This window comes from Blennius ocellaris (assembly GCF_963422515.1).
Source record: "Blennius ocellaris genome assembly, chromosome: 7".
Classification (NCBI taxonomy): domain Eukaryota; kingdom Metazoa; phylum Chordata; class Actinopteri; order Blenniiformes; family Blenniidae; genus Blennius; species Blennius ocellaris.
In genome coordinates this window covers 20,812,534-20,832,892 of record NC_137656.1, presented here as the reverse complement: position 1 = coordinate 20,832,892, position 20,359 = coordinate 20,812,534, and the positions used below count along the sequence as shown (strand labels likewise).

At 43.3% G+C, this 20,359-nt stretch overlaps 1 protein-coding gene across 1 annotated transcript; it reads left to right on the top strand.

Annotated features, from left to right (window-relative positions):
- The first annotated feature begins 345 nt into the window (after positions 1 to 345).
- On the top strand, positions 346 to 19,364 carry LOC308132165 (phosphatidylinositol transfer protein beta isoform-like). The gene is made up of 11 exons (XM_080499162.1): positions 346 to 445; positions 4,707 to 4,737; positions 6,463 to 6,608; positions 6,789 to 6,880; positions 7,014 to 7,021; positions 7,142 to 7,216; positions 7,295 to 7,378; positions 11,129 to 11,206; positions 13,915 to 14,025; positions 14,348 to 14,470; positions 16,823 to 19,364. Exons 1-11 carry the CDS (start codon positions 426 to 428, stop codon positions 16,868 to 16,870), a joined length of 816 nt encoding a protein of 271 aa, XP_080355288.1. The 5' UTR covers positions 346 to 425; the 3' UTR covers positions 16,871 to 19,364.
- Positions 19,365 to 20,359: the final 995 nt, after the last annotated feature.

Sequence of the window (20,359 nt, the reverse complement as noted above, 5' to 3'; positions counted from 1 at the left end):
ATAGAAAGAAATGACTAATTCAGATGCAATTAAGTCAACACTAACGGTAATTTTCATTCAAGATGTATTTCCCAGTGGCCCCCTGGAGGCCAGTCCAGCAGACCTCAAGGGCCTCATGACACCCAGGTCTGCTCTAATAGGACCACACTTTCAGTCAGCCACAATCTGTTACTAAAAGAAAAAGTTCGCGCACGTGACATATAAAACGGGAGTAGGTTGTTGTGGCATTGTGAATAAATGTTTTTAAAGAGAGGTCACCGGGAGCCCCGGCCCGATTGGGGGCCATTGTGTGACGTCGCCCCTCCTTCCCGCCCTCTGCGAATCACGGCTCGCGGGGGAGGGTCCGGGCGCTGCGCACATCAGACGATGACGTCAGTTACAGTTAGGTGTCTCTGTCGAGGTTGAACGACACGGAAGAAGTTACGATGGTCATCATCAAGGAGTAGTAAGTCCGCCGTTTCTATCTAAATTACTTCTCTCGGCTCATTTACCAGCATGCGTACCGCCTGGTGACACCGTGAGTGAAACGGGAGCCGTATTTTATTTATTTTTTTACCCCCGGTGGCTGAACACGAATGAAAACTTTTCCTCGGTGTCCGTGTCAGGCACACGAGGGAAGCGGGGTGGGATTGCTCAAGAGCCGCTCCGCTTCGTGGCCTACCGGCTTTGACAGCAGTGTAGCATCGCTTGACAGCTGCCGTTTCCCCCGGGCTGTTTTCGTCCGCTCCCCCCCTCCCGAATGCTCCGGTTCGCGGTGTGTTTGAGAGCGGAGGACCGCCGGAGTTTGACGATTTCCCACCTCTCGCGGCGGCTCACGGCTTTGCTAACGCTAAATTAGCTGACCTGTGTGTGTCAACCTGAGTGGGAATCACCTCGGGCTGCCAACAAGTGGACGCTTTCACCACAACATTTCCAAGTAAACTCGAATGCAGTTTGTCATCTCTTGTGAAAACTGGATAATTTCAACCACCGTGTTGTAAGGTCGCTGTTAGCTGAAGTTTGGTGTGAAAAAAACAAACAAAAAAAAAACAACCGTTCGGCTGCGATGTAAAAGCCACGTCGAACCACAGCAGCATGTAAACAATACTACGACACTGTGAACTGTCCTATTATTAGTTTTTCCAGCGTATATGATTGATCCTGATGTTGAGAGATGATGGGTTTTGATCTTTGTCTACATCAGTACGTGTAAACAAAACGATCCCCCAGCTTGTAGACGACTGGCAGTAAACAATACCTAACAAATCAGTTCAAAGCCGAGCAGATCCTTTATAATTCCAACAACTTGCAATCGGTGTTATTGCAAGTGAGTTTGACTCATGCCTCAAAGAAAATCCTTGAAAATCTTCATTAATATTGATTCAAATATCAAGACAAATAGCATGGATTAATAAAAAAACCAAAACAGCCATAACGAGGTTTAAAACTCTTTATGTACGTTTCCTTTGTTAATAACTATGCTATCCTGTCTGTTTTAGCATGCACTGCATCATTGGACTCCATTGAGCAGACAGTTGATCCCCGAGGAGGTCGAGGCTTGTCTGTTGTGATTTTGTTTGCAAGCCTTAGAGCTCCATTAAAAAAAAAAAAGTCTGATATTCAGAGCAGACTTGGGGAAACTGCACACAGCTTGTATTCTGAAGGATCAGATCAAGCTTTTGTACCAGAGTGCTTGCGGTTGGATTTGTCCTAATTTTAATGATGGGGACAAACTAGAGATAAGAATAAAGGTCCTGTGAGGGAATATGACCTGAGATTTGTTTTCTGTGATAAGCAATCTCCAGTGTCATTACTTGGTAAATGAAATGTTATGCATCTTCATGATTTTTTTTTCAAAGTTTGTTTTTAGGTTTGTTGCAGTTCGTCACAGTACTTCTAATATCAGTTGAATTTTCATCATTTTATTAATTCATTTCAGGCATGTGGCATTGTGAAAGGTACTTGTGCATATATATATATATATATATGTGCACAAGTACATATATCCTGTCCTGTATCTAATTGATATGTCTGAAAGGGAATAGGAGGAAGTAAAACTTATCTAATCATACCCATTCTCCACTATTTGATACTCATTTAATTATCTTCCTCTTTCTAAAATATAAAGTTTTATATGATAAAATCCATACAGTAAATATATCGCATATCAAAAACATGATCAACATACCTATATATAATCCGTATATGAAAACATGCATTCATACAGACAGTCCAAACAATTGCATCTTTTCCTGTGTTGCATCGGTGTAAAATAGCGACTTGATTCAACAGGTTGATGTTCACTTCCTCTCCCAATAAAGAGGTAATAAACAAGTTTTGACAAGGTTATAGTGAGCTACAAAGTCTACAGGAACACTAGTGTAAAGCAGTCATGAGAACAGCTCTCTGACCACAGGATAATGGGCTTAACTGTGAGCACAGTTTGCACTTTGCCTTCATATTTGTATCCATGTGCTCAACAAAGGCAAACGAATCAACTTCTAATGGTTAAAAAAACCAAAAAAAACCATTTCTTTCATGCTTTAGCACTTTACACACAAAACAGCCGATTGAAGAGGCATAACATGACGGCTGTGTCTATATCGCAGACAAATACATCATAGCCAGGGGTTGTGCTTTTATTTACGACTTGTGGAAAGCAAACGAAAGACACCTGAAATGTGTAGAAAGCATCAATATTGGAGTTTGTCAAAGCACGAGAAATTGTGCTATTGCTTACTCAAATGAAAATTACAATTAAAATAGTTGGGAATATGTAATTAATGCTCTTAAATCATATATTATCTGGGAAGGGTGTGTTTGCTAAAGACATAAAACACAAGATGGGCGGAAAAAAGCCCATATTGAATGTCAACAACGACTGGCTGTACAAATAATGCACCGCCACCGTGTTTGGGTGAGACCATCATGTAGTAGTAGAGTTTCTGCCCGTTTGATCGAGTCAACACTGCTCCGGTGACTAACCAGACTTGACCTCGCCCATCGTGTCTCGTTGAGCAGAACGTTGCCGTTCTTTAGCTCTCGACATTTGGTAGCTTCACTAATTCACTATGGACTTGGTCAGACATGTTGATGCTCATTAGTTTTCATAATGTCTTCACTGCGCAGAGTTTTTGTGCAGATGCACAAATTGTGGTATGAAATGCCGAGTAATAAATTACTTGGTAATTTTGGGGTTTATCCTTTTTAGAGCGTTTATTTTTCAATTGGAAAAACAAAGTCACTCGCTATTTAAAGGCATCTGTCTTCTTGTGCTCCATCCTATGAAGGCACGTCACCAGACAATTCCCCACTATTTTAGAACGATCCCTTGCACCCTTGATTGTGTCAAACATCAGCATCACTCATCGCCAGTCCTTGCTCCCGAGTCGTCAGAGGTCTCCTTGGAGCAGTCAGACGAGATAAAACACATGTCCCTGGGTGTCCCGCTGAAGTCTAACCTCATTTTAACAGAGGTTAATGGAGTAGTGTTAATTCGGGACAGAAAATAAATTCTCACTGTCATGCCTTTTCGGCACTCGTCAATATCAAAGACCTCGTGGGTTTAAGAGGGCACCCAAAAACGACTCGGTTTGTATGTCCCACCAGGCCTTTGCTTCAGATTCCGTCTCACAGGGAGTTTCCTCTCTTTACGTGTCGCCTTCTGCAGTGCAGCTCGTGGTCGGTTTGGGGAAACTGCTTGCTCATCGGGGGAAATGATGCAATAGCTTGGGCACAGTGTATTACGTCCGGACTATTTAGGGGCATGAAGAAGTGGTACTATTCTTTTACAGTACATTTAATACAAACTTGTCATCTGGCTTGTTTCAAAACTTGTTTCAGCTTTTTTTTTCTTTTTTCTTTGTTTGAGGCGATTTCATACTCCATAGTTTGTGGTTTCCTTTGTGTTGTCACACCCGTTTTGTATTAATTCGTCTTCACTTCGTTCTGCATTCTACTGACTGAGTGGTGGTAGTTGTCTTCTCTCTAGTACCGTGACTACACAGTCCTCCTGTCGCTCTTCAAACGTTGATTCAGGTTTTGTTTTGGTTTCAGTTTTATGTTTCTGAAGAAGTCTTATCTACAGCCTGACTGGTTTTTCTGCATAGTGTCATTAAAACATAGAGACAGTGTGCCGACGTGCGAGGCCAGGCTGAAACTGATGAGGGATCGGTGGTGTTTTTCTGATGACGGTGCACTTTCAGAATCCGCAGTAAAGTTGGTGTGAACATGAGCACCTGCTTGTTTTCGGTATTGGTGGTCATAGGAAACCTGGTGATTTTAGAGCTAAACCTTGTCTTTAACACTCTCTGCGCTCTGGAGTAATATCGACACGAAGTACTTCTTAATAAGAAGTTCTTATTGTTGAGCTCAGCAGTTTGCGGTTTAATCCTTGGATAACTTCCACGTACGATTGGATTCCTTCTTACTCCTCAGATGTTAGAACACAGTGCTAATGAAATTCTCGGAGTGACTGAAGCAATTTCTCCGGTGCTCAGAACAGCAGCGTTAATAAATATTGATACAACCGAGGGGGCAAACTCCACATTTCAGCTCTCAATTTGCCCGTCTTAAGTATATGACTGGTGCAGTAATTTTCGCATGGTGATTCATTTTAAATCGACACACAATTACAATGCGCTTCTCGCACAGCTGCGTATCATTCAACAGGGTCTTTACAAAACAAGTGTTGTGTGAGTGTAACCGCTCTTTCCTCTCTCTTGCAGCCGTGTGGTTTTGCCATGCAGTGTCGAGGAGGTGAGTAATCACTTTTTAATCCATTTATTAAATAAGTTGTAATGAATTTATTTCGCTCTCATCATTTTTTTCCAAGGTGTGTGATTTCTTGTGTTTCACGATCATGGAGGATAATAACACAAATAGCATGTGGAATAGACATTTCAGTTGGGTTGAATAAAACTCCAATGAACGTAACAATTTTATTTCAGGTAATCTTTTGTGTTCTATTTAAGTCAAACTTTCTCCATTGTTCAGGCCAGAAAGGTTCGACCAAAAAAACAACAACTTTTCCCTCCTTAAAACCCATTGATTTAACCTGACAACATAATGAAGCTCTATCATCTGCAGTGTTTGGCTGCTGCTCATGTTCAGGCTTCCAGAAAAGCTTTATTTGTTATTCTTGAGATTATTTTAGCAAGCAATTGTTCCCTGTGTTGATCCAGGTTTATATAATGATTCCCAGACTCACATTACTGCCTTTTATGGACATAAAACCATCCTTGCAATTAGTCGAGCTTTATAAGATTCCAAATAATGAAAGAAATAACTCCTTTTTTTGGGGGGGGGGGGGGGGGACAGCCCGAAGTTCTCTGGTAGCTAAAATAAAAACAAACTGGGAAATGTCTGTTGTTCACATGATATGAGGCACTAGTTAGTTTAGGTTTCAGATTAGAGACTTAGTTTGAAATCCACCAGGGGGGAGATAAGCCCTGACGTACAGTGTGTAAGATTTATAAAGAGGTAAAACCCGCTGCTTGACTTTAAACAGACATTCGCTCCCACATCACAGCTTGTTTGCCGCCGGAGTTCTGCAAGTTGATTTTGGCATATTTTTAAGATGTTTATTATATTTGACTACCCTTAGGACCTCAACAGGCCTTAAAAAAAAATGTTTGTTGGCTCAGAAATAAACGTAAGCAATGCACATAGTGTTGCTGGTACCGGCAACAGAGAACGGCTTTAAACTGGAGTCGGGATCTTCATGTTGCTCACAAGTGGGAGGAAATGCTGAGATAATTCAAGCTGTGAGAAGAAGGAATAAGGATGGAGTGGGTTGAAACGAGTGCCAGGGCTGATGTGCAGCACAAGGAGAGCAGTATAACTGAAAGGGAAGATTTAATAGACCGTAGTGAGGCTTGCTGCTTGACATTGGCACTGTCTAATACACGCTGGAGGAAGGCAGAATGAGATGCTGAGATTTTCAATTGTAAATAACCAGGATGGAGTTAAGGTTAATAAGTCACAAGTTTGAGCAGTTTTGAGATCAAGTTAAAGATGCTATGGAAAAAAAAACAAATAAAGAGTCAACATCATTACATGTAAACAACAACAGAGGATTCGTAGGGTCCAGGTCTGCCGCCCCGGCTGAGACGACTGTTGTAACGTCACATATCTGCGGAGCTCTAAGCCCCGCGCACTTTTTAACCTACTTTCTGCAGTGGGAACGGGCACCAGACTTGGCTCTGGTTGCGCTTTGCCGTACCGTTCCGGAACGGAGCGTTCCGGAATGCTCCGTTCCGTCCCTGCACCTTTCGTGCGGCGGAACCTCGCCGTTAGACTGTATTCGTGGATTTTATCAGAAGAGTTATACTCGAACACGACAAAGATAAGATACAAAAAATAGAAGAAAAGGGTTGCTTTGGACAGCAGTAAGGTTCATAGTCCAAATGTGTTTCGAGATAAAATGTGCTCATGTTTCCCTCTGGGCTCATGTGTGTTTCTGTGCTGTGATTTGTGTTCCAGTATCAAGTGGGGCAGCTGTTTTCTGTGGCTGAAGCCAGTAAGAATGAGACGGGAGGCGGCGATGGCATTGAGGTGCTCAAGAATGAGCCCTATGAAGAGAATGGAGTGAAAGGACAGTATACGCACAAAATCTACCACATAAAGAGGTACCTGGAGATTTCTCTATTCCATTACATGTGGATTGCCTAAAGTGCAATGGCAGCCTACTACCAGGTAGTGGCAGCGTTGTCCTTCTTATGGAGCTTTTAAGTTGTTGGCGCTGCACAATCTTTCCTTTGGAATAACTTCGAACTGAATTCATTACTTCACCTTCTTCCTCTTCACAGTAAAGTCCCAATTTGGCTCGCAACTTTAGCCCCTAAAGAAGCTCTGGTGTTTCATGAAGAAGCTTGGAACGCCTATCCCTACTGCAAAACCAGTGAGTCCCCCTGCATTACTCCTGTTTATTTTTTTTACCCCCATTATAATATCCACTAGTGTCCTTTGCATCACACTAACATTTTCTCTTTTATTTCACCTTTTTTTTCTCCTCGCGTCTAATCGTGGTCCAGTTGTGACGGTAGGTAACCTTTTAAATAGTTTTCCTCTACCTGTTTGAAAGCAATAAGTTTCAATGTCTGAATATTTAAAAAAATGTCACTTTTTTTTTATTTTATTTTTTTATATCTGTTTGTTGCAGAATGCGTACATGCAGGATAATTTCTTCATTGAAATTAAGACTTTGCACAAACCAGACCTTGGCACACAGGAAAATGTGAGTACAGCCCATCAGAAGAAGAACGTGGAAGCATCTTTGTTTGTAAGGGTTGTTTGATATGTTTTGTTTGTACAGGTGCACAATCTAGACAGTGACAAATGGAGGAATGTTACTGTTGTGCCGATCGACATCGCAGACAAAAGTCAAGTCTCTGCTTCTGTAAGTTTAAAGATCTATTTCAAATGCAAGATAAAAGGGTAGAATGTGGCGCCCCCATATGGACAAATGTAGACATTACCCAGCATTTTGTTTTAGTACCTGGAATTCACTTCACTTTGAGATATTTTTACAGTGTCTGCTTGAGAGGATTACACAAAAAAAGCTCAATGAATAAGAGCAGAATTCTACTGAACTCTAATGGAGTTTGCATGTCACCTGCTTGATATGTAACATATTTTCCCAAATTGTTTTAAAAACTCCGAATTGAAACTAAACTTAAACTGGATTTATTTTCCAACCATATTTTCATTCTCAAAACTTGAAATACAAACATTCAGAATCACAGCATCACGCAACTTTACACATTTTCGCAGGGAACAGTCGACGGCAACAGCTGGCATGTTTTAGGTAATAAAAAACCCACAATGTTGCAGTGAAAAAGGAATAGTTGCTTTTCATACTGTCCAGATGTTGATGTTGGTGTGGTTTCTGGAGGTAATGGCAATGTGCGTGTTGTTATTGTCTTGTCTTCAGTCTATACGATACTTCGATTATTGTGCTCAGAATAAAGCCGTCCGTGGATTCAGTGATGCTGAGAAAGAAGACAAGTTCACATTAAGACTTTGCTTATATTCCAAACATACTTTTGACTTCCTTGCTCACACGTCGTGTCCAAGCTTCACCATTTCAGTCGCACGTTGTGTTTGAATGACACCAAACGGCATCATATGTCGTCGTCCTGTGCAGGCCTCATGCCTCTCTTTTGCTTTGGGCCTCCATCTCTCCAGCAGCGCCCCCTGTTCTGCAGTAGCACATTATCTATAGCTGCAAACTGTCTTCCTCCAATTTTGCTAAACTATTAGAATTTACTCCGAAAATCATGTAATTTCCCCCAAAAGAGGCTTCATAATAATATTTCAAAAATTGTATAATTACAATTGCTAGTTTTACCAGGGAATGATTATTATACATTTTGAGTTGGATTTTTAAAATATCACACACTTCAGGGCCATGTCAAGTGGCAAGCAGCTACTTATAAATATTAAACTTTTAATATTAGTTTTCATGAGTTGTAATGTTTATTAATATCCTAAATCAATATTTATGAAATATTCAACTCGTGGCAAAGGTTACGAACTTGAAACTCGGTGACGGTTTAAAAATCTTAAAAAAGAAAAAAAAAAGAGGTGTTTAATCATCTCAGACTGTATTGTTAATATTCTCAGCTCTTTCTTGTGGCGGCTGTTGACATCACTTTTAGCATTTAATTTTTTCTTTGAATAAAGTTGTAGCTCTTATCCATTCATCTGCACATTATTGATATTTAATAATGTACAAATAAGTATGAAAAGATTACAAAGTGTAAAGATTCTGAATGTAAAATTAAAATTTTGTTGAAATTGAGCATTTTCACTTTAGAATAAATAAAACAATTATCCAGTCACAGGAATGGTTTTAATGCAAGTATTCATTATATTATTTAACACTGAATATTGTTTAGCACTTCTGCTTTTGAAAAGTGTTGACAAGTTTAAGAATAAACCATTATACACAACATTTAAGCATCCAAAGATGGCCTTGATGATGCCTGAAAATATAAATGTGAGTTTTTAACACTTTATCTGGAGTCTCTGAAATGTTATTTGAAGATGTTACACATTATTGCTGTTATTTGACATCGCATTGCCTCATTTCTCTCTCTCTCTGTGTGTGTGTGTGTGTGTGTGTGTGTGTGTGTGTGTGTGTGTGTGTGTGTGTGTGTGTGTGTGTGTGTGTGTGTGTGTGTGTGTGTGTGTGTGTGTGTGTGTGTGTGTGTGTGTGTGTGTGTGTGTGTGTGTGTGTGTGTGTGTGTGTGTGTGTGTGTGTACACATGTTTGTTTGTGGTAGGTAGTTAACGAGGCGGACGTGTTTGCCTTGCTGTAGGAGTGTGTTGTGTCTGAGGGCCCCATCAGCCCTCAGCCTCAGGCATGACTGCAGGGCCTGGGGCGTACCGCCAGCACAGATGAGTTTGTTAGTGTAATTAAGGCTCACACTGCTGCGTGCACCGGAACTTGACACACACACACACACACACACACACACACACACACACACACACACACACACACACACACACACACACACACACACACACACACACACACACACACACACACACACAGAGAGCGTAAACACACTGGAGCACACACTCCTTCATTTGAGGAGTAGCTTCTTTTTGTGCAGCACCGCACATCGATTCACAGACCTCATTACTGCTGCACCGCGTATTGTTATAGTGATGGAGCTCTCAGCATTAAAACATCCAAATTAGTGTGTGTGTGTGTGTGTGTGTGTGTGTGTGTGTGTGTGTGTGTGTGTGTGTGTGTGTGTGTGTGTGTGTGTGTGTGTGTGTGTGTGTGTGTGTGTGTGTGTGTGTGTGTGTGTGTGTGTGTGTGTGTGTGTGTGTGTGTGTGTGTGCGCGCGCGTCCATTCCTTTCCCCACGTTTGGCACCCTCCCGTTGGCCGGCAGCCCTGTGAAAAAGTAGCTTTTAGCTGCAGGCACATCATGATTTATTTAAAATTGTTGGACCCTTGAGCTGTAGATAATTTGAAAACCATTTCATTTATTTGTATTATTTTTCTCGCCTGTTTTATGGAGTCAACTTTGTCATGTGCTCATGCTTAGCTGGGGAGCGCAGGATCCCTCTATTTCTCTCAACGCAGGAGCACGATCCTCCGGTGTAATGGGGCAGAAGTGATTAGGTCACTGAAATGGGTTTAGCAGGATGTGACTGTATGAACTGTGCTGATCGGGTGTAGCCCGCCGTCGTCGTCGAACTAGATTGTGTTAAATTGATCAAAAATGACGCTGAGTTGGCAGGACGTGGAGAACAGGAGCTTCCGTTGATCCGTGGGGAAAAGGAGATTTGCCGGCTTGTTACAGGAGCGGTGACGACCTCACCGGTGGCGTCACAACTGGCTCACCAGAGGGAGGGGGGCGGGGGGGGGATTGAAAGCTATGAAATGTACCAAATGCAGAAGAAGTTTCTGGTGCGGTCAGACTGGAGGTGTGATCCACGCTCTTGTCCTGCTGTATGACGTTATTTGTGAGAGTCGATGACTTCACAACTCTCTGGCATTACAGTGGCTGTGACTGTACTTCATTTAGTTGATGAATGGATCTCTGGGACAAACGGCACACAGAAATAAAAGTCTTCTCTCTAGAAAAGGATATCGTCTGGATCCCAGGCTTGCGTTGTGTTCTACTTCACGTTATAACACGATTGCAGATTTTCATACGTCTTGTCAAAATGAAACCTAGTCTTGTTGTCCTCAAGCTCTGTTTTTTTTTTTTTAATAATGTGCCTCTTTGAAACATTTTTAATTAAAATGTCAATGTAAAAGTGATTAGAAGGCAAGGAATGCCACATTTGAAAAGTTTAAAATCCACTACGTTTATGATGAATCGTCTGCCATCACCGGTACGCCTAACATGCTCTCATTGTATTTTTACTTACTGTTTAGTGATTTATCTTTGTTGTTCCCTTCTTCTGTGCAATTCAACATCAAACGTGCATTATTATATATGCACTATTATCGTAATTGCAAAGCTGGCGCCAATGTCTACCACCTTCCCCTGGAGTTGCAGCCACTCCTATTTTTAAAACCCTGGCTTCCATTATTTTACTGGTGTCCATATTATTTTCATATGTAGTTTATAAAACTGTGTTTAGTTGAACCATTCACTCTTCATTATATTTGTGGCTGCAGGACTACAAGGCAGAGGAGGATCCCACCGTGTTCAAGTCGGCCAGGACGGGCCGAGGACCTCTTGGGCCCGCCTGGAAGGTAACGCTGCTGCGCTGCTCGTCATGAACACCACAAACTCTACTTCCACTGCCGCTTCTTTCACCTCGTGTGTTTGCTGGTGGAAACCTGCTTTTACCATCAAATTGATGTGTTTGTCGAGGATGTTCAGTGTAATCCAGCAGATTATAATGGAGCCGACGTTAAACAGGCGTAACGTTCTGCAGCGGAGACGGAGTGAGAAGCTGTAGTGGACAACTACACTCTCAAAGTGTGGGAGGAGGAGTTCCCAGTCTGGATTATAATCCATGTTTTGTTTTTTTTATTTTACAAGACAAGGTTTGAGGGTTTTTGAAATCTTTAGTCAATCAAAAAAAGGGAAACGACAACAACCTACTTAGCTCCCATCACAGTGTCTAACTGTGAAGTCATGATATTTGCTACTATTATTTATACAGTTGTCATTTTACTGTTGGAAACTTGAGAACTTCAACAGATCCCCTGTGTTTTCATGGATTCATATTTTCACCACCCCAACTTATTTCTTGTCCTGATTTCTCTTTAAAAAAATTTTTTTTAATTTAAATGAAATGTTGGCAAAAGGTTTTGCTTGATCTGTAAAATCTCCCTGCTGCTTTGCCCATTCTGAAGGTCACTGCTCTGCAGCAGTTCCTGTTACTAGAACATTCACACTGGAGAAGTGTTGAGCAGTGTGTGTTTGGTCGAGGGAAGGATGTGTGGTAAGGACGGCCCAGCAGGTTTAGTAAAGGACAATGTAAGTTTCATGCAAATGGCTGCATTCCTTCCTCATTAATGTCTCATTGTTATTGCTATTACACTGGTCGGGCCTTCTTCCTATTTGGAGTTTGCATGTTCTCCCTGTGTGTGAGGGGGATTTCCTACGGGTGCCCCAGTTTCCTCCCACAGTCCAAAAACATGTGAGGTTCACTGATGAGGCCAGATTGCCTTTAGGGTGGAATGTGAGTGTGTGTGTGTGTGTGTGTGTTTGTCCTGTGATGGACTGGTGACTTGTCTGAAACATTACTAACTACAAACCTCAAGACTGTTTGACTTAATACAAACTAAATGACACGCACATATTCACCCGTCAGTTTTGGCAGCTGTCGACAAACTCCTCCAGACCCAGAGCAGTAGGACTGGAACAAAGATATCCTTATTAAATCTTGAAAGGAGCAAATATCATGCTGCTCGGCTGCCCGTGATAATGAAGCGCAGAGCTGCAGGAATGTTTCAGCAGCATGAAGCTGCAGTTTAATGAGACTTATTACCTCAAATCAGCAGATCTGAAACCCAGGTTTTGGTCTCGGAAGTGACAGGAGACGAACATGTTGGCGAGGAAATGGGCAGCGAGTCTCCTTTTGACAAACAGCAGCTCTTGTGTGGAGGCCGATGCCTTTTTGATAAAAGGTGAAAAGTCAATTAGAATTAAGTCACGCAGAGAAACTTTGTGGGGAGTTCTCTAAACCCCCGTCGCATCCCGCAGCCTCACAAACGGGTCCTGCTCCCCATCGGAGCGCCGCGGTTTCCTATTCTGCAGCGGGGCCCTCAAAGTTCACCATGGGAAACTTTTCCCTGCTTCAAGAATTTTGGCAGAACAAAGGCAGCCAAACAGCTTTAAAAAGTATGAATAAAGAAGCACAACTTCTATTTTGTGTTTTTAATTAGATCACTTTCCCGTCCGCTGTGGACATGGAAAAAGGCTGTTTTTGAAAAGGTGGAGGGGGAAAGGGAAAAAAAAAAAAAAGTAGTTATGTGACAACAGAGGCACAATTTCTGCCAGCTTCTCAGAGCAATAAAACTCTTGTCTATCTCTGCATGCACACATGCTTGCATATCGGTACCCTTTGTATTTCAGAAAACTTCTGCTCCTTTGAGCGGGGCACAGAGAGGGAGAGAAGAAATGTCACCGTAAGTGTTTTGATGTCGAATCCGTTTCATGTGAAGTTCTCCTTTAGCGATGACAACTTTTCTAAACCCACTGCAAATTTAGAAATGTTTCTCATTTCCCCTCTCTCGCGCCGCGCCGCGATCGCGGCATCAAACGGCAGCGGGATGAGGGGTGATTGAGGCGGGTCTGTGGCATTTTCTGGTGGCGCGCCGAGCCGGAATGAAGTGATTAATTAAACAGGTGTTCTCGGAGGGCGAGTGTGTGTGTTCTGGGGGCGAGCAGGTCCTCGGTGTTAATAATGTAACCGGCTTTGCACTGCGACGCCCTTATCGCTCCGCGAACACCGTTTTATCTGCCTTCTGTGGCCACAAAGGCATGCCTTTCGGGAACGGTGTCGCTGTCAGGGCGGAGGCAGAGAAATGGTCCCTTCATCTGGAGTTTATCCACTTTGCTGTACCCCAACCCCCTCCTTTCTTTTCTTCTTTTCTTCCTCTCTTCACAGGAGGCAGAGTGCAAGCAGCCGATGGATTTAGAAAGTGTGTTGCAGATTAGGGCGCTTTTATCCGTGCACAGCGCATCTTCATATTGATAATTATTTTAGCAAGCTTCCATACCCAAAACATTATGTATTAATGCCTTTTACCTTTGAACGCATCCAAGACGAGTCTAAAATAATATTCTCTCAGTCGTGCTGTTTTTACAATTTTTCTGTCGTTGGAAAGTTGCGCTCAACTTTTGATGAGTTATTTATTCTGATTCTCTGCTTCAAATAATTGACAGCTTGTGCCTTTTCTCTCTCTCTCTCTCTCTCTCTCTCTCTCCCTCTCCCTTGTCCCGACAGCAAGAACTTGTTCGTAATCCTGATTGCCCAAAAATGTGTGCCTACAAACTGGTCACAGTGAAGTTCAAGTGGTGGGGCCTGCAGACCAAAGTGGAGAGCTTGATCCACGAGGTCAGACTGACACACTTCATCCTCACACAGATGCTTTGTTTTGGCTCCAGAGGTGCATTCACTATCGAAGAGTTAAAGTATTAGGAAAAAGTAGTATTTCGCAACCAAGAGTGTACAGGAATTTAAAAAAAAACTCAAGTAGTGTTTCACCAATGATGTGAAGATTATTCCAATACTTGAACACACAGACGAGAACGGCCCAACTGTGATCCCACCAGCCTGCATGTGACCTCTGACCTGAAAACAATGTCTCACTCTTGATCTTAGTCAAAGATGTAAAAGGTCAGCCGGTCCTAATCGGGGCCTCTCCTGTGTTGTGCAGCAAGAGAAGAGGATCTTCACTAACTTCCACCGCCAGCTCTTCTGCTGGATTGATAGGTGGGTGGATCTGACAATGGAAGACATCCGACGGATGGAGGCGGATACACAGGCAGAGCTCGATCAGGTGAGGCCACTGAAAATGACCCAGAATCCTTTTTATTGACTTTTTAAAAAATTATTTTTTATCATTGTTGGAAGCACACAAAAAAATTATTTAAAAGATCATTTACATCCCGATTGCTTGATTTAGTTTTTTTTGTTTTGAAGTCCAGATGTTATTACCTCCCTGCACATTGTGTAACAACTGGATGAAACGCTCTCCTTGTTTGTTGATACGGAGTCTTCTAATCCCACTGTCAGTTGATGTCCTGTACTTTATTTTGACCAGATACGAAAGAAAGGTTCTGTGCGAGGTACAAAGGCTGCAGAAAAGTAGCCTAGCGTGGTGTTGGTCAGTAAGTCATTTCTCCTTCTGGAATGGGTTTTCCACTGTCCCAGCTTGGGCAGCTGCTCTGTGCCGAAGCCAAAGCAACTGATCGACGCCACTTCTTTATATCACTGAGGATCATGGTCGCTCTCTGCATGGCCCTCCACTCAGTTATTATCAACACAATGTATTTAGTGTTCAAAATCATACTCTGCTGTCGACATTCGTATTCAACTTATCAGTCTTACCTTAGTTTATCCTTAAAAAAAAGCTTCTTTTTTTTTTTTTAGTTGAGCCGAACTTTTCCAGCCGGTGCTCCTTCACACTAGAAGCATTTTGGAGAAATCCTGGCATCTCTTATTATAAAACTACTGTGAAGTATGTAATGCTTTTATTGTGCAGTGAGCAGAGCTTCAGTGTTTTTTTGTTTTTTTTTTGCAACGTGCTGTGGAAAAACCACTCCAAGTTGACCGGTGTGGCTCCACTGACAGCAGCTCACCCATCTCAGTGGAAAACCCTCTCTGCTCCCTGTGGGCTTTTCTGTGCTACCTCACACCGATGACCTTCACTCTGTACTTTCGGTGGTGTGAAAGGGTTTGTAGTCCACGGTGTCTCGATGTTGCACATGTTTGACATGTAACTGACTCCGAAATGATTAATCACTTAACACCTGGAGTATGGTGTGCGCGGGTTTGACGTGGTTTGCTGATTCTGAAATGGCTGCTGTAAATGTTCGAGAGCGTGTGGAGATTGTTCTTGTGGTTTTTAAAACTGGCGAAAATAGTTGAGTGCATAAATGACGCCTTTTGCTGGACATGGAATCCAGATCGTTCCGCAAATAAATACAGGGAGAAAAGATTCCGTCCAGTCACCAATTAGCCTCCAATGCAAGTTTTTGACCCTGGGAGGAAAACCCCCCCCGCACCACAGGGAGTACATGCAAACTCCTCTCTCCTTGTGCAGCAGAAGACAGACGGTCCACGTGTAAACACACACGTTTTCCTCCCTGACTGTGGAAGCGCACCGCTGCTTTGGTCTTGGAGCTGCTCCACACGTCAGTCTTCAGGAGGTTTTTTTGGCCGTACAAGGAGAACCCGGGGAGGAATCTGAGCTGCACTGGCCGAAGTGGGCCCGTCTCAGACATTCCTGGCTCACGACCATCATACAAGCATTCTCCGCTCTGCCTTCCTCCCCTCGCATCTCGCCCAAACTCGGCATGTGTTTCCCATTTTCGTTTTGGAGCAAGCACACAGGCGGGTGCCATCAAAGACGGCGGTGGCGGGGAGGCTGACGAGGGCCGGACCTCTGAGCTCCGGGGTGTTGCGGGGTGACAGCTGGACGTTTCAGAGTGACGCTGACCGCAAACTGCATGCAGTCGCTGCCACTCAGGTTTTGCACCAGGTGGATGAGAAGGCGGACATGAAAGCAGCAGTGTTGTCTGAATTTTGAATGTATATTGGTGGGATGCTTTTGGTGTAGAAGTGTGTGTGTGTGTGGGGTGGGGGTGGGGTGGGGGGGGTGGTTTGCTTCAAGATGGCTCCTTTTCCCCCTCATTAACATACAAATGGAATTCTGCAGTTGAGAAGGAGTCTGTGCTGTGATTGAGGGGGGGAGAGGAGGGAGGATGGGGGGAAAGGATGAAGAAGTGGGAGGGTGAATCCTTGTGCCATTTCATCAGATCGGTCTATTCCTCTGTTTAGAGCCAGTGTTAGTTTGAACTGTTCCATTAAGGTGTGCAGCTATCAGATTCTCACACTAATTGACTTTCCAAAGCCATCAGCCTCAGGTTGGGAGAATTTGAAAGTGATGCTTTTATCTACCTTGAAGACAAACAGGAGGTTTGATAAGGAGCCCATTTTTTTTCCCTTTAAGGAACTAAAGATTTCAGTTTGCAGACGGAGATTTGTTACTTTTTTTTTTTTTTTTTAAGTCATGTCTAATGAACAGAAATGAGTTTAAACTCTTTGTGTAATATGAGCATCTTACTGGATGCAAGTTTCCTCTAAACCCACAGTTTGCATAAACCGAATGCATTTTTCTCCCTCACAGCTTCGTCTAAAAGGTGACGTACGAGGAACCAGCGCTTCAGACAAATGAAAAAAACACCCACCATGACAGCAGTGACGGAGACTTCTACCACGGCTCCTCTGGTGCCTCTTTTCACCTTAACTGATCCGGGCTGTGCAGGAGGGAACGCAGCGACCTGAACCTAATCATAGACATTATATCCAGTGAGGAATTGTTTTCTAGAAGCCAACACCATCTTAGCCGATAAGACTCTGGTTTATTTTGATCTCCTAGGCAGAGAAAGGGTTGCTTTTGGGTGTCACGTTATCAAGACCAAGCCTTTCTTACGAGAGGAGCTACTTGAATGCCCCCCCCCCCCCCCCCCCCACCCCCACCACACGGTGGCCAGTTTTAGACCAAAAGATTCCCGTGTAAATGTTATATTTCTATTAACGTTACCTCCAACACATTCCTCATAAAGGTGATGCCCCCCAGTGTCCTCTCTCTCCTCGGTGTGGACGGTACACACTGGCTAGGTGGTTAGCTGTATGGCGGTTTGTCATCCTGGTGTTTCCTCCTGCCACAGCCTCCACTAAATGATTACCAACACCCCCGGCGCCTCGGCCCATTGTAATCCCTCCCCCCTCCCCCCTCCTCACCCCAAGCACTGCATCTTATTAACACTGACAACCGTGCCCGGACAGGTATTCACTCTCACTCCCATGCCGACTTAACACAAACCCACTCAGGCTTACGAATGACACATACGTTGTGCACACCGAGCATAAACACATGAAGTCAGTCTCCACGCCAACCCACACTCTCCGGTGCAGATACCTTTGCGCTGACTGATCTCGCCAAAGCTCCACCTGGGCAGATCCATGCAGGCTCGTTCTGCTAGAGGTTGTTACTTTGGATGTGTTTACAGCTCTCACTGATCCCCCCCTCTCCCCCCCTCGCTGTTCTGAAGACATTCAGACACACGCACACACACGACACAAGACACACAGCGTTCACGTCCCCAACAGATGTCCCTAGAGGAGGAACCGCACTGAAAAACAGCCCCAGATGGTGCTACACCCCTCCAGCCTCAGTCACAAGCCACACTGTACGGCTCTCACCCGGCCCGTCTCCCTCGTCTGGTTCTCCGAGGTAAAGGCTTTTCCACCAGGCCTCCTCTCCTGAATCGCTCTGGCCATGTTTACGCCTCTATAATTGCCTTATCGCGGTCCTGTCAACACCAGCACCACGCGCAGCTCGCCTTAATCTTTGGACCTTTCCACTCATCCAACCCCAACGCCTATAGTACCTCTGCTGCCAGCTGTTGCTGGAGCTACCTCTCTCCCTCTCTCCCTTCCTCCCTCCTCTCCGACTGGCAACTTCCCCATGCCTTAGGGTTAGCATTAGCCGTTCGCTGCTGCTTGTTAGGATTGTCATGCTGAATGATGAAGCTTTATAAGCAAGGTTGTTTGCTATTTTTGTTGTTGTTGTTGTTCAGGGTTTGGAGCTGCATGCGATTCATTTAGTTTTCCTGATGCGCGTCGTAGCATCTCGGCAAGTGCAATCGCTTCAGCAAGCTAGCTGCTGCCACAGTCGCCATTGTGGTCGCCGCGGAGGGCCTCCGATTCACACGTCTGCCTCGGACCGATCCGTCGTATCTGCGACTCTCCACGTTCAGATACGTGGTGCACTTTGTCTCCTCGCGACCACGCGGCATCGCCTTATAGTGTTGAATATCACTCGTGTTACATTCTGTATACTTTACATGCGGTTTTCCTCACCGGATCTTGACTGACGAGCGTTTTTGTGTGTTCTGTGTCTTAAATCATGCAACAGGATTCTGTGGTCTGTGTTCAGAATTCTCATTATCTTGCTCCGCATTGACATTTTCTTGATTCCGAGATGTTTATTTTCTGTCAATCTTAAGTGTGGGTTGTGATCAATTCCTCAATAATGGGTTATGGTGTTTTCCAAAGAGTGTCGATGCGTTTCTGTTATGTTTACATGGGTTTAGGGTAGCAGGCAATCCCGTATTGATATAGGAAGATTATGTGGTTGTCTGAAGCAGCATCTTCTCAGGTAAACGATACAACACAAAGTTCAATTTGATTATGTTGCTCATCAGTTGATCCAAAAGAGTTGACGTCCTCCCTCCATGTTTTGCCTTCGTCTCTGGAAAATACAGCAGTTCTTTCTCAGTATGATATCATCTGCTCTATTTTATTTCCCACTTTGTTAGCATACATTAAGAGGCCACAATGAATGAAACGATAATGAAAGACATGTTTTCCAATTACAAATCTTGGTGTTTGTTTGAAAGAAACCAAATGAATTAAAGGAAAAGCTGAATCAGTAATTTTCTGTCAACGATATTATTAAAGAAACGAATCGCAAAGCAGATGTACAGTCTCATTGTAATTTATGAAATCCTCCACTGTTTGTTTCTTGCCTTTTAAAAGGGCTTGATCAGCTTTTGAAAATCAGGGGACATGGTAGTGAATGTCTAATCTATTGTGCCTTTTTGTCTCTGTAGACCTTTATATCTGCCATTAAGTCTACACATTGTATGTATCAATAAATCTTGTCTGGAAAATACATTTAAACTTTGTCTGTGTGGATATTGTGGTCCAACTTGGCCCGGAGTGGATTCCTCCAGAAATTTGTCGTTTTTATTTATTTGCTTGGACAATATTTTTTGTCGGACACGTTTAATATGATGTCATTATGTTTACAGTCGTCTTCTATTATCACTTTAACCCAGATCTCAGGGTGCTGGAACCAACCACAGTCAAACATGGCCGAGGGCGGGGGGGCTCAATGTGAAGCTGTTTGAAAATGAAGACTTCAAATTCTTTCAAGTAAAATGCATCAACCAGGTGCAGCGACTGACTAATGTATGGATTTTATACAAAGGAAATGTGGCCAAATATAAGTGCAGCGTCTAAAACAATGTTTAGCAGAATTATCTAATGTTTGACATACAATTATGCATTTTGAAGGAATATTTACCAAGAATGATTACTTTCCAATAAACAGTTACCTGAATATACATTTAATGAACAAAACTAACAACTAAAAATGTTATTGTGCTACAACTATTACTGGCAGCCCCTGAGTGCTTGTGAGAGACGACCACAGGAACAACACAGCGATGGTGTGTGAGGTGAGGTGAGGTTCTCTACCTCCACTGGAAGCAGTTTAAATTAACATATCTGTATATACAATATCTATATAGCCATTACTTTCTTGTTTATCACTTGAGAATACTTTGGGGGACGAGGTATAGATTTGGCTGCTTAACTCTGACTTCACTTTGTGAATGAAGTTGTGTTCATGACTGCAGGTTATTTCCTCAATAGTTCAGACTCGCGAGGGTGAAAACGAACCCACAGGTTTACAAGATCATCCAGACGTCGGTGTCAACAGAAGGTCATTCATCTGAAGCAGCTTTATTAAAACTATTCGTGTGAAATGCTGACAGGTGAACCATCCCTGCAGTCAAGTTATTGGTGACTGTGTGTGTGTGTGTGTGTGTGTGTGTGTGTGTGTGTGTGTGTGTGTGTGTGTGTGTGTGTGTGT

Excerpts from the sequence above, each read along its gene's own strand:
- LOC308132165 (XM_080499162.1), top strand. The coding sequence starts at position 426 with ATGGTCATCATCAAGGAGTA. Across the intron at positions 7,217-7,294 it reads ACCTTGGCACACAGGAAAAT|GTGCACAATCTAGACAGTGA; the intron begins GTGAGTACAGCC and ends TTGTTTGTACAG. Across the intron at positions 14,026-14,347 it reads TGGAGAGCTTGATCCACGAG|CAAGAGAAGAGGATCTTCAC; the intron begins GTCAGACTGACA and ends TGTGTTGTGCAG.